This window comes from Arvicanthis niloticus, chromosome 13 (assembly GCF_011762505.2).
Source record: "Arvicanthis niloticus isolate mArvNil1 chromosome 13, mArvNil1.pat.X, whole genome shotgun sequence".
Lineage (NCBI taxonomy): Eukaryota > Metazoa > Chordata > Mammalia > Rodentia > Muridae > Arvicanthis > Arvicanthis niloticus.
This window is the reverse complement of record NC_047670.1, coordinates 49,879,489-49,893,055: the sequence shown is the minus strand read 5'-3', so window position 1 is coordinate 49,893,055 and position 13,567 is coordinate 49,879,489. Positions and strand designations below refer to the sequence as shown.

Genomic DNA, 13,567 nt, shown 5'->3' with positions numbered 1-13,567 from the left:
CCTGCTTCCTTTTCCAGTATGATCAGAACCAGTCAGGTTCAAAGCTATCTTTTACTTCAGTCTTGAAAAGTAGAAAGAAAAAAAAAAAAAGGGACACTGTCCAAGATTAAGAAGTCTCAGCATTAGAATCTAGCTGTTTAAAAAACTATCGATTGCTGCATTAACCATGACATTTATTCTTGCACAACCTTGGAGACTATACAGATGGTATGGTGAACCCTGTGCCCCTGGGGCCAGAAGGTCTAACTAGGAAAGCTTGGCTAAGACTGTTCTGCTGACTCCTGGCCTCTGGAGGAACATGTTTCCAGTCTCCATGTTAGTCCTGTGGGCTCAAGTGTTGGTACTGGATGTATTAATAATCAATAATTAGGTCTTTTGAGTAAAATGGTTCATGTCCCATGTTGTCACTACACTCTTTCAGAAGTTAGGACAGCAATAGTCCTCCAGTTTGAAAAGGCACAAAAAGAAAACGCCAGAGCAGGAGGGGCTAAAGGGGAAGGCAAAAGTCTTTCCTAGTAAACACACACACACACACACACACACACACACACACACACACACACACACACAGCATGTAGCTATTCCCAGTTGTTCAAAACAAAATAAAAAAATGGCTGCCCTGTGTGTCCCTGACCTCAAGCCACCCACCACAGACCCGAGCCTAGATGAATCTCTGTTCTTAGGGGACCTTTCAAACAGTATGGGGGACCCTCTGTGGTAGACAACTACTGTTTTAAGTCCAAGAGGGTCTGTGGGCTGAGGGTATGGGAGAAGAGTCGACCTAGATACACCCAAGCTACACATATGCTCAGTGCTACAGTGGTTCTAAGGATGTGTTAATGTCAGTTCTCAAAAAGCAGAGGTCAAGGAGGGTGCCTGAAGTAGTGGGGCAGTGACTAATAGTCTGGTGGGACCTATGTCTGTCCTAACAGGAGGAATATTCCTAACACAACCACTACTCAAAAGGTTTCAGCCATTGCTACAATCTCGCAGGTAAAATGAGATTCTATTTCAAGTTAGTTACTCCACAAACCCTAGGTCCTCTGAAGTCTTGGTTAGAGTTTCTGGCTTGCTCCATCACCTTCTGGAGAGCAGGGAGGAGGAGTGTACCAGAAAATACATCATGACATTTTCATGTTGGTGTGTCAGGTCGAATCCTGACTCAAATCATGGAAGTTTTATAGGAGGCAACTTGGATCTATGGTATAGAAGAGTTTACTCTCCACAGAGCTTTGGAACAGTTAAAAAAAAATCTGCCCCAAATTCAACCTGGTTTCAATCAGGACTACAAGACCCCAGTAGCTCTCATTAAAATTCTGCTATAGACCTTGTGTCCTTGACTACATACTGCCTTTTCTTAGAAATCGTTTCTTAGGGGTACAAACTGACATGTCCCCTAAGGATCCTCAAACTTATCTCAAGCTAAACAACACGTTCTCATTGGTGATCCTTGAGCATTTCCCTTACTCCACAGGAAGTTGGTTTGGAAGGTCTATATCCCTCAGGAGGGAAAGCTCAAAATGTCTCAAGGAGGGGACAGTGAGCAGGGTGCAATGACAGCTTCAGGGGGATTTTCTGGAAAGAAAGGAGGTCTCTCAAGAGGGCCCAAGGCAGCTACCCTGGGCTTTCTTATTCAGAGGTTTTCTAGCCCCAAGCCCTAGACCCTAGTTCTTCTCAGAGGGACCCTCTCTCTGGACAACATACGAATGTCCCTCAGCCCTTCATGGGGGTAGCTATTCTTGGCATTAGTCTGACCTGCTTCAGCTGAACAGGGCCTGCCTCTTATTCTCCCAGAGGTAGGTAGCTTTGCATCCAGAGAGACCCTGTCTGCCTACGAGGCATCCAACTGCCAGCTTTTGTCTGCCTCAAGTTATGGAGAGTCAAACTGTTCATCAGGATTCCCGCAAAAGTCCCCAAAGTCTAGCTGTGATCAAGCCCAGAATTCCAGAAGTGCACTCAGGGACTCAGTATCTCCCATTAAAGAAACCAAAAAACAAAACAAAAACAAAACAAAAAACCCTTACCACTCATAGGTTACCACACCTATTTAAGCAAGGCTTCTGGGCATGAGCCAGGCCTGTGTGGTTGTTCCCGAGGCCCAGTGAGAGCAGTGCCAGTGGACTTGTGGGGCCATGTGTTTCTCTAGGACAGCCAGCCTTTCTACCATCAGCCTACACAGCTGTTGTCTGTCACACTGGGGTGGGGATTACTGGTGATCTTTGAGATCTTTGGGTGGCAGTTGACTTGGCCACACCCCTTTCAACTGTCACTCTGAGGGGCATTGCAGATCTAAGAGGAGATGAGTCCAAATGCCCTGGGGTAACCTAGGTGCGTCCACAGTGACAGTTTATGTCCCAAGAACATCCAAATAATGTTCTTCTTTGGCCATCAGGTCCTCAAGTCAGACTTGGAGCTCAATGGAGCAAGCCAGAAACCGAGCTGCAGAAATTACAGGGGCTCTAGGAAGGGTCCCAACCAGTTGTCCCCTAGCCCATCTAATCCATGAGGCAGGCTCTGCCAAGCAGCTGCACATGGTGTTCAAGCCTCCAAGGGGGACAAAGCCTCTTTTTGAGACTGTCAAATGGGCAAAGGTTTTACAAGAGGAGCTTTTCCTTAGATCTCCGATGAGACTATTCCCAGTAGCCCTTCTTGTTTTTCAGATGACACAGAGCTCAGCTGCCACTGGCTAGGATAATGTGTCTGGCCTCTGTCCAGTTGCTATGGCTCCTCAACTGGTCTCAGAGTCGGTTAGGACGGAATCCTCAGAGCTGAGGTTCCATCCTGACCTCCTGGCAGTGGCTGTTGGGAAATTTGTCATTCAAGCCTTCTGTGGCTTCTGGTTGGATTTCTTGGGGGGGGGCACAATCCCCACTGAGCCTCCGGGATAGTAACTCAAAGACAGGTCTGTCTTTGAAGAGGCATTTCCCCATAATTAAGCCTCAACTAGGGACTAGTCCAGATTTTGTCATCTCAGGGTACCTTTCAAGCCTGTCCCCTGCCCAGGAGAACCAAATCCCATAGTGGGGGATTGGGGTTTCCTTCAGAAGCTTCTACAGTAGGTAGCAGAAGGATCCTGGGTAGCTCTGCCCACACCCTGGATGATGAGAAATACCTTCTCTCTCTTCCTTGATCCTCTAGGTTATCAAGATTGTACACCTGCCCTTTTTTACATTCTTCTGCTGTCTCTCCCCAGGCAAGGGCCTTCTCTAGATAGCCAGGCAACAATGAGAATCCCAATAAACTTCTCCTCACAAATGGGATGAGGGGCGAGGAGAAGGAAGAGAGCCATGCCTAGTGGGAGCCCATCACTATCCCCTGCAAAGCCTCTTGTCCCCCAGGGAGCTCTGGGACCCTAGACATCTCCTCTACTCTAACTTTCGCCTCATTTCTCCCTTCCTTGAATCTTGACTCAGGCAGGGCCCCAAAGTCTTCAGTTTACCCTTGGCGAAGCACAAACAACCCCAGTCACACAGCCTTGCTCCTCAGGCTGCCCAAAGCCACCAGGCTCAAGACTTCAGGTGCTGGCAGAGCCCTGGACCAGGTCCTGCCTCTCATTTCCTCCCCAAAGCCAGAGGTATGGTTTTTACAGAACATCATCTGCTTACTTTTCCAAAAAAAACCAAAAAACCAAAAAAACAAAAAAAACCCACAGACTAAACAAACAAACAAAACAACCTCAGAGCTTTTTGAATTTTAAGTGGCACTTTTTATTGTTTTGTTTTGCTTTTCTGATAATAGTAAAATATGCTCCTTTGTAACCTCCCTTCCCCCTCCCCCTCTAGGATTTTTAAAAGAGGAATCAGAAAAGAGAATCTGGAATCACAATATCTCAGGAAAGTGGAACTTAAATTAGAATTCTGAGTCTTTGCTCCCGAACCAGACAACGTCCACGTGGTCAGTTAATATTTTGGAAGCAGTTTTCTGGCACTGCCCACTGAGCACCTCTTTTGACCCTGTGGCTATTTAAGACCTAGGGAGAGTCATTGAATAGTGATTTGGGGGCCATTTCTACTTTTTAATCCTTGGACTAAAAGTCCTGAAAGTCAGAGTCTAGAACAAATAGGCCATGATGCCCCAGGATAAGGGAGGCTTTGACCTCAAATGACTTATGCAGGTGCAAGTGACCAGTGTGGTTCTCAGGGGTTCTTGGTGATAGCTGTCCCGTGTTATCATCCAAGCCATGTGCATGTGTGAGTAACAGGCCTTTTACATGTGTTTCTTTGACTAGCCCGGAGGTGACCTCTGTCTGAGCTGCCTTTCAGCACCCAGAAGTCTTCATCTACCAAAGACTGTTTCACTACAGCAGCCGCAGAGCTCACAGACTGAGCACTGATCTCCTGGTGGCCCTCAGAAGTTCACTGCGTGTAGGAGCACAGCACTAACCCAGAGCCAGAGAATAAAGAGACAGCTGGAGAGCTCAGGTGGGAGAGGCCACAGCAGAGAGGGATGGGAAGGTGACGAAGGAGTGAGGGGCGTGTAGGCAGAAACAGTCCAGGTAACGAGACAGTTTATACAGAGCCAGTGATAGGACCCTTGTGCCTCCCTTCAAAGAACTAAAGAAGGCTGTGGCTTCATGGAGACGGGACTGTGGCTGACCGCAAGAGACTTGGCAGGGAGCTGTAGCTGAGTGAACCAGGCTGCAGGAGTGGTTGCAGGGAGCTCGGGCCCCGTGGGGCTAAGAATTAGAGGGTTGAGAGAGCGAGGGGATGAGAATTCTGGATACACTGGAACCCAGAAGGATCTGAAAATCTGATCTCTAGGTGTCTTGGGTAGCCCGGCTAGGTTCAGGCTGATTGAATTAGGTTGAAGAAGAAAAACAGTTTGCATGTGAGAAGCTAGCACAAGCAAGGAGTAGGGGGAAGAGTGGGTAGAAGAGAGAGCAAACTGTCTCCTCTGTTCTCTGCAAGCCTTTTGTTATTGACCTATCTGCCATCTGTAGCCACACTTGACCCCTTTTGCCCTCAGTGGCCTCCTCACCTTGGGTCACTGTCTGACTCTCACATTGGTTTCCTCGTCTTGTCTGATGTCCTCCATGTAGTCTTCTAGTCCCTGTTTCCCTCCACTTCTACCCCAGGCTCGGGGACAGTAACTTATAAATGGCTTTTATGACTTCCATGAAAAGACTGTAAGGGTCCAGTTTGCAAAGGAGAGGTTCAACATTCCTGGAGCCTTTTCGAGGCCTGAGGGTGACCTCACTCTACCTTGATGGGAAGAGCTACTAAGAGTTCTAGGTGATGGAAAGAATTCAGGACAGAGTAGCCTGAAGTTGGTAAGGCCAGATGTGGCACGGCCAGACAGTGACACGGCCACTGTGGCTTAGAAATCTAAAGTCAGCCCTGGCTGGGGTGGGCAATATCTTAAAGCAGAAGGGAGGACATTTGGGTTATCAGGTATGACCTTTAGACCCAGATGGGCAATGGACTTCTCAAAATGATGTGGTGTTAAGGTCATCAATACTGAGCCACACTCAGCCCCTGGCACTGGGCAGGATGGGGCACAAAAACAGCAAATGGGCCAGAGAGCCACCAGAGGCTCTCCCCTCAGCTAGGAGGCAGGCCTCATGCGCTTCTCCACTCATAGCCATACTTGCCCAGCCAATCGCACTTTAGCTCTCATCTATAGTCAACACATTGCTCATCTCATAGCATCTGTGCCTTCCTGGTACCATGAGCACACACAGTACCAGGCCAGCTGAGCATATAGGTCTGAAGGTAAACAGAGCCTTCTTTTCAGGAGAGGGAGGTGCTCAGAGGTCCCCATTGCCAGAGAGTTAATGGGAGAAGCTATAAGGAGCCTTAGGAGAGGGGTGATAAAGAAGCCCCAGACAGATAAAGAGCCAGCAGAGCTTGGAAAGAACTGCAGATAGGTTAACTGGGGTGGAGGAGAGTTCAGAACAAGGACCCTCAGGATGTGAGGGAATGGCTGGGTGCTAATACCCTGACTAATACTTAACAGAAGCAAAGGAGGGAATTTTGTCTCAGAGCTTCAGAGGTCTCAATTTGCCATGGTGAGGAAAGCATGGCAGAGAGGAACAGCTAGAGGATTGTCATAGGAGGCCAGGGTACTGTAGGATGCTGACACCACACCCTTTCTCCTTCCCTCCTTTCATTGTGTCTGGGACACTGGCCTATGGAATGATGCCACCTAACATTTTGGTCAAGTCTTTTCCTCTCGACTGATTTCTTCTGGAATTACCTTCACAGACATACCTAGATGTGTATTTGGCCAATCTTCTGAGTTGTTCTAAATCCATTTAAGTTAGCAGTGAAGGTGGGGTAGGGAGCCTGATGTGAAAGCCTTACAATAGAGTTACAAGACCAGAGGAAAATGCCAGGGAGTAGCCCTCAGGATACGTGGGAGGTTCCCAAACTGAGCAGGGGTGTGGATGAATGACAGTGAGGTGAGCTAATGGGGGGAAACTGGTTAGTCTGCTGCCTAGGGGTCTGGTGTACATCCCAACTGGGCAAGACTGGGCAGATGGGACATTTGCTCAGAGTTCTGAGATGTCCCAAGCATGGGATGAATCTGGAGCCAACACTTGCAACCAGGTACTTTGAACTGTGGGCCTCCAGGTGGCCTTGGTGACACATAGGGTCCCCAGATCCCTGCACATTATAAAGTACATTTTAACAAGTTCAAGGAGACTTTCTGAAGCCTATGTGTGGGTAAGATTGCTGGTTCATGGAGAAGGGTCTGGAGCCAAGTTTTGGGGATGCCAGAAGAAAGGATTATCAGGGTAAAGGCTACAGAGTGGGACCAGAGTCCCCACCACACCCATGTTAAGAAGCTGTCTTAGAGCTGTCTTAGTCACTGTTCTATTTCTGTGAAGAGACTCCATGACCAATGCAATTCTTATCAAAGAAAGCATTTGACTGGGGGCTGGCTTACAGTTTCGGAAGTTTAGTCTGTTATCATGGAGGGAAGCAGGGCTACATGCAGGCAGGCCCTGGAGAAGTAGCTGAGAACTTTCATCCTGATTTGTAGCCAGATGATAGCTAGCTAGCTAGCTAGCTAGCTAGCTAGCTATCTACATAGATAGATAGATAGATAGATAGATAGATAGATAGATAGATAGATAGATAGATAGATAGATACATAGATACATAGATAGATAGATAGATAGATAGATAGATAGATAGATAGATAGATAGATAGATAGATAGATAGGAAGATAGATAGATAGATAGATAGATAGGAAGATAGATAGGAAGATAGAGAGATAGAGCCTGGCATGAATTTTTGAAAACTCACATTTCCTAAACCTTCTTAAATAGTGCCCCTCTCTGATGACTAAGCACTCAATTATTTGAGTCCATGGGGACCATTCTTATTTAGACCACCACAGTAGCTGAGCAGGAAAGGCTAGACCAAGGCCTTCTGGAGATCACACTGCTGCCTCCAGGACCAACTGTGTTGTCTTTGGAGTGAATAAGGAGGGCCCAAGAGAGGCTTGAGTTGATCAATGGAGGGATGGGAAGGCTTGGGGAGGCTGGGAGTCCCTGTGGTCTTGCTCTGTCCCCAGGAAGGTAAGAAATATGAATATCTTGTTCTTGTCAGGTCCTGTCTTCCAAAGTATCACTGGTTCCATTTTGGCTATGCTTGGCGATGTTTCCAGTCAGCTCCTCAAAAAGATCCTCTTCCCGAAAGAAGGTCAATTTCCCATTGCCCAGGCAGGAGCAGGAGATGGAACTTAGTAAGTGGGGTGGACAGCAAGTGGAAGTTGGGGGGGGGGCACATTGCTGAGGGAGGGCCCTTGGGATGAACAGGTGGCTGAGAACAGGTGTTCGGATCCATACAGTGTAGGCTGAGGATCATTCAGACTCTGACTTCCTGAAGTAGGGCATTCATTTTCATGTCTCTATTCCTAGAAAGGACAGCTGAAATGGTGCTACCATTCCTATATCCAGGAAGCCAGATGGGGCAGACTAGGTACTATTGCCACTCAGCTGAATAGGGACCTCACAGCTTCTCTTGAGTCATTCTTATGGCTCTGGGGTCATAAGGGGTGGCCTGTTAAGAAACAACTGTGCTTACTGGAGGTCTCAGTGCCTGGCAGGTAGAGAGGCAAACGTTTTTACTGCGTGGCCAAATGTGTGTGAGCATGAATGAATTACTGACTTCTGGTGGGTTGTGCAGCATCTTGGCTACCAGCTCAAGGTAGGCTGAGTGATGCTCTCAGATGCCAACAGCAGGATCCTTTCTGCCATAACTGTACAGGGCCAAGACCAAGGCTCAGGTGAGGACCCTGGATAGCACTTCTGGGACCAGGTCCTATAGGTCATGGTTTGCAAAGATTGAGTCTGGCAAGAGCCCTGTGATGAGGCAGACCATGTGTGTGAATCAGAGTTAGGCTTTATGTGCACTTCCATCATGACTGGCTTTGTGTATCATCTTTGTAAAAATGCTAGACAATGCAGAATTAATGCACACAGCCATCATGAAACCCCTAGGGTTTCCCTGTTGGTGAAGAAGGGACCTTTTATACATATATGTTAGCTCTGCATGGTGTTTGCAAAATACCTGGCATAAGCAAAGGAGGAACTATGTGTTTAGGCTCATTTGGTGCACAGTGGGGCTACTTCTGTAGCCATGGCCTACACTAAGCAGGATGGCATGGTGGAAGGTCTGGATAAGCAAAGCTGATGATAGCCAGGAGGCAGGGACCAAGAAGAAGACACCATTCCGGGGGCATTCCAGTGACCTTTTTGTTCTTCCAAGACCTCATCTCCCAATAACACCATCAACACTGACACCACCAGCAGCAGATAAGGCCACTAGGTGGGTCAGAGCCCTCATGACCATATGGTAGATATCTGTGTAGACCAAGACTTCAGCCTATGAGACTTTTGGGGCAACACATGGAAGCCATAATGGTGTTGCTCTAGACATGCCTTTCTGTTTGCACTTGGAGACAGCTACTGAGGGGTTTTTCTCACTTCTCATCCACATGTCTGCAGGATGCAACTGTCTTCCCTCACACATTCTTGTCTTTGTCTCACTAGTAGAAAATTACAGCTCCAGGAGCCACCTTCTCATCCCATTGATAATGAGCATGGTTCTTTTTTCTTTCTTTCTTTCTTTCTTTCTTTCTTTCTTTCTTTCTTTCTTTCTTTCTTTCTTTTTTTTGGATGTGTTTATGGCAGTGGGATCCCTGACTGGCTGGCAAGGTAGAGACCTCCATGTGTCCACATAGCTCTCACCATAGATGCAGCCAACTCCTTTCCAGCTCTTCCTCACTGCAGTGGATGGCCAGGTCCCAGGAAATCTGTAGCTGATCATTGCGGAAGTGGCTGCCCTTTAGAGTTCTGTTTAGGCTTTTAGATGACAAATCCCATGATGATAATTTATTAGATGCCTACTTCCAGCTTTGTGATTTAAACAAGGGAGGAGTTAGCTGTTCCATTACTGAGACTAAGCAGGAACTACGTCAGTATGTCACTCCAAATGACCTGCAGTTGAGGCCATATTCCTGGCCTCTGTGTAGTCTCTGCTCTCAAACCAACTGGATGAACCCTGATCCGATGCTGAGCTGGCCGCCAGGCCTCCTTGATGCATCTATGATGATGGAAGCAAGTCTGCCTCCAGTGTCTGTCCTTTCAGTGTGCCAAGCAGAGACCTGGCAGGCCCAGGGGTGGTCTTCTGCACCCAGCTCAGGAAAGTTGGTCCTTAGGTCTTGAGGGACTGGTGGGTGTGGCTTGTACTCCCCCTTTGCTTCTGGAATATCTACAGATAACTTGGATGTGGGGCTCTTGGGAGAGGACTTGGATATCAGCCCATCCTGGGAGGACATGGTGGCCAATAAGATCAATAACATGCTGGTCACGGAACAGGGACTAGTTCTGGACACCATCTGCCACTTCTTAGAGAAGCAGAGCCAGGTAGGTTCAGAGAGACTGATACTCCCCACTGGTTGGGAAATTCACGGGGCCTGGGAGGAAGTCAAGGAACTCTGTGGAACCTGTCCCAAGCCACCATGTTGAACTCATCAGCTGCCACTCCTGGACTCTCAGAGGTCTTAGCCACCTCTGAAAGTCTTAACCCTCTATGGGAAGGTGTTGGAAGGCTTCAAGGGGTTTGGGTAGATGTCTTACTTCCCACCTACTGGTGAAAAGGCACAGAGTCTACCCAGGGTCCCATCCTATCAGGGTTGGCCAGTACATTTCTAGCCCCATGACTGCTTTGAAAGCCTTCGTGGCAGGACTGTCAACCTGGAACTTTCCTGTCCTCTAATGCTAGCTTGAAGGCCAGAGACAATACTGGAGTGTTTGAGGTCTTGAGATATATGGGGCTATTTCTGGTGTGTGACTATCAAATTAATTTTTATGACCAATCTCCTCCAGTTGTTGCCCACTCTGTCTGGGCCAACCAGAGTGGAACATTCTTTGAGGGCTACAGCAGGCCTGTGTACTTACAGCAGGAAGCTAGGGAGGCTACCAAAGCGTTCACAACTGGGCAGGGGACTGAGAACCTGAGCTCAAGGGGGGGGGGAATAAGAAACCACCCGGTCAGAATAGAATGGGAAAATGCCCCGTAGGGTCAATCAACACTGAAGCACAATAACCAAGGACATGTCCAGATGCCAACAGGACTTTCTGTGCTGGTAAGAATGTCAGTCTCTGTCCTAAAGGTCTCAGGGCACTACTGCAGAGGTCGGCGTTGCCAGATTTACTTATGATTGAGGCTCTGGTGCCCAGAGGGTCTTTACCTTTGGCTTTTCCTTGCCTATTTGAGAGCAGGCTGTCCTTCATCCACTCAGGATCCTGGTAGGGCTATATCTATTCTGCTGGTTCTAAACTCTTTATTATCCTGGTGGTTGGGTAGGGACAAGCAGGGCCTGAATACCAGTTTTCCCACAGCTCTGGGAAAAGCAGGAGGTCTCCTTCCGGGATGCCTCTGTTCTAAAGCTCCTAGAGTTTCTCAGCCTGGACCCCAGGAAGGCTACTGATAAGGTCAGTGTCCCACAGGCAAACTGAAGCCATTTCAGCCCTGTTTGGAAATGCTTCTTCAGGAAGGTGACCTTCTATGCTTTGTCCCAGACAGCGGGAGGAGAAAGGGCTCCCTCTTGGGGATGCAGTAGCTCTGAGCACACAGCCCTGCTGTGCTCAGATGGGTGGGTTTCTGAACAGCATCAGCCTGCTTACCACTCTGCCCTGCCACAGGCCTTCTTCTTCCACCTCTACGGCATGATCCTTCGTGAGTGTCCCTGCGTGGAGCAGGTGCAGTGCCACCTGGCCAGCCTCCTGGATCTGTCCCATCAGCACTCCATACAACGGGAGGTGGGTCAGGATATTGTTGTCTTGTGTCTCCGTACCAGTTCCCGCCTCTCATGCCCCATTCATCATCACTGTGGCATTGTGTGGCTCTCACTGCATGGGACATTTCATCAGCTTTCTGCCAGCCCAGACCCTAGGAGGCAGCCCTCGTGGGAGAACAGGCCCCAGAGAGCTGGACGAGGACCTGTGTTGTCCCTTGTGGGCTGCCTCACAAGGGTCCTCTGGTGTACAGGGCATTGCACTGGCTGTGGGCCTGGCCTCCACCAAGCACTTGGAGGAGGTGTGGGCCCTGTTGGATCACCTGGGCCGTACCAAGTTTCTGCGTTCAGCTGCTTCTGAGAACGACCAGGTAGGGAGGTCCCGAGTACTGGAGCATGTTGAACAGGGCAACACTGGGTAGAGAGGGTGCCAGTCTACATATGCCCATTGGTGACAGACACTAGGGCCCTTGCCTAGCCAACTTCCCTTAGGGGCTAGTGTGGGGGACACAGGATGGATGAAGGGTCTACTTTGTGCCCATGCTTTATAGGAGGCTCCCTTCCCAAGACCTTGAGAGTAGAAACTATTGCGAAAAGGAGCTTGAGCCAAGGAGTCTCCCAAGACTGAGTGCTATGGCATGCCTGGGCCTCACGTTCTCAGATGAGCCCTGGATCTAGTAGATACACTGAGCAGTTCCCACCCCTGTTACTGTGTTGGGAAGAGTCTACAAGGGAATCCCAAAGAAGGAGGCTTGCCTGGGGAACCAGCTAGAGGGACTTCCTCGATAAGAGCCTGTCGAGGAGGGATGGCCACCACTCTAAGTCACTACAGAGGCTTCAACTTTCTCCTTGGCAGGAGGGAGGAGGTGGGGGCTGGGGGGGTGGAGAGCTTGGCGCCCTCCAGCCTAGCTGTCACCCCCCTCCACAGCTATCAGACAACCTTCGGTGGAAATGGGTCAGCAGCACCTCCCTGCTGTGCTACGGGCAGATAGCCAAACACACCAAGAAACAGATCCTGCCCTGGGTGGACAACATCGCCTCGAGGATGGTGTACTACTACTCTTGTGGACCCTGTGTGAGGCCTGCCCCACCTCTCCATAGAAAGGCAGGGTGGGTGGGCAGAGCATCTGGATTAACGCACAGAAGCAGTACTGGCGCACACCATCCCTGGTGTCTCAGGAACAGAGCCCATTCGGGGGTCTGCTCCTTGTACTCCTGGGTCCAGTGCTTGGCGGGCAGGCAGCTGGGATAAGGCTGTGTCTTTCCAGGGTAGTGAGGCTGACCCAGGGAGAAGGGAACCCTGTACTTAGCTTCCTCAATTGCCAGAGAAGTTGTATGTGTGAGTAAGGTTGCCGTATATAATGTGATAGCTCTGTGTCCTGTGTATGAGGGGTGTTGTATGTAGGTGCTTGTGGGTGTCTGTGCATGTGTTGTGTGTGTGAGGTACGCACCTTCCTGGTCCCCTGATCAAGGGGACTGCTTGAGTTGTGTGACAGGATTTTGGGGAAGTGTCCCCTGACTTGGTCCCTGTCTCATCTGTGGGGGACAGGATGAGATCCTGAAGTCAAGCTTCCTCTCTGCGGCCATTCTACTCACCAGATCGATCCAGGCAGAGTACAGCTCCCAGAAGTACAAGTTCACGCAGATACCAGAGCTCATCCAGTGCCTCCTGGTGAGTGGCACTGGGGTCCACATTGGGTGCTTCCAAGGACCAGAGTAACTAGCCAGAGGCAACTGCCACATTTGTTCTTCCTCTGCCCTCCAGGGCATCCTCCAGAAGGAGCCCAACTCCCTGACCACTTGCTTACGGCAGGAGACCATACTGGTCATCATAGGCCTGAGGTAACTCACTGTCCCAGGGCATGGGAAGGAAGCCCGGTAAAGTCCTAAGTTTGTGGTGGAGTCCATGTGTGAGGAGCTGGGGCCTAAGGAGACACCAGAATAGTGGATGTGCTAAGGCCTTGTGTATTCTTCTGCCTGAGACTACATTTGCTTTCAATCATGGCCAAGATAAATTGTTAATACTGGCCAAAACTAAGCACTGGCCATAGTCACACACTGAACATAGTCCTGAATATAGACTGGGCCCTAACCCAGGTTATGCATGAAGCCTGGCTTTTCACCCTTGGGCCCTGATCTCACTGCTGTCTACGTTTGGACATATGCTGGCCTACTCATAGCTTTGATTCTGACCCCAGAAAGTGTCTAGGTTTCCCCCAATGAGTTAGAACATCTCGCCACACCCTCACCCCCCCCACCCCCGTTGTGTTAGCCCCTGCCATTGCTCTGAGCCAAGACAGTGCCTATTTTCATTGT

At 49.3% G+C, this 13,567-nt stretch overlaps 1 protein-coding gene across 6 annotated transcripts in view; it reads left to right on the top strand.

Annotated features, from left to right (window-relative positions):
• The first annotated feature begins 2,283 nt into the window (after positions 1 to 2,283).
• Positions 2,284 to 13,567, top strand: part of LOC117719099 (maestro heat-like repeat family member 5) — a 32,858-nt gene continuing 21,574 nt past the window's right edge. For 2 of the 6 annotated variants that reach the window (XM_076911497.1, XM_076911500.1), the window contains exons 1-11: positions 2,784 to 2,902; positions 3,414 to 3,574; positions 4,229 to 4,421; positions 7,558 to 7,693; positions 9,730 to 9,878; positions 10,857 to 10,949; positions 11,160 to 11,276; positions 11,506 to 11,622; positions 12,180 to 12,326; positions 12,801 to 12,923; positions 13,017 to 13,093. In XM_076911497.1, coding sequence (XP_076767612.1) covers positions 7,606 to 7,693; positions 9,730 to 9,878; positions 10,857 to 10,949; positions 11,160 to 11,276; positions 11,506 to 11,622; positions 12,180 to 12,326; positions 12,801 to 12,923; positions 13,017 to 13,093 — 911 coding nt within the window. In that variant the 5' untranslated portion in view covers positions 2,784 to 2,902; positions 3,414 to 3,574; positions 4,229 to 4,421; positions 7,558 to 7,605. Of the gene's footprint in view, positions 2,329 to 2,783; positions 2,903 to 3,413; positions 3,575 to 3,782; positions 3,895 to 4,228; positions 4,422 to 7,557; positions 7,694 to 9,729; positions 9,879 to 10,856; positions 10,950 to 11,159; positions 11,277 to 11,505; positions 11,623 to 12,179; positions 12,327 to 12,800; positions 12,924 to 13,016; positions 13,094 to 13,567 lie in introns of those variants that run through there. The other 4 variants (XM_076911496.1, XM_076911499.1, XM_076911498.1 and 1 more) reach the window with 4 other exon arrangements.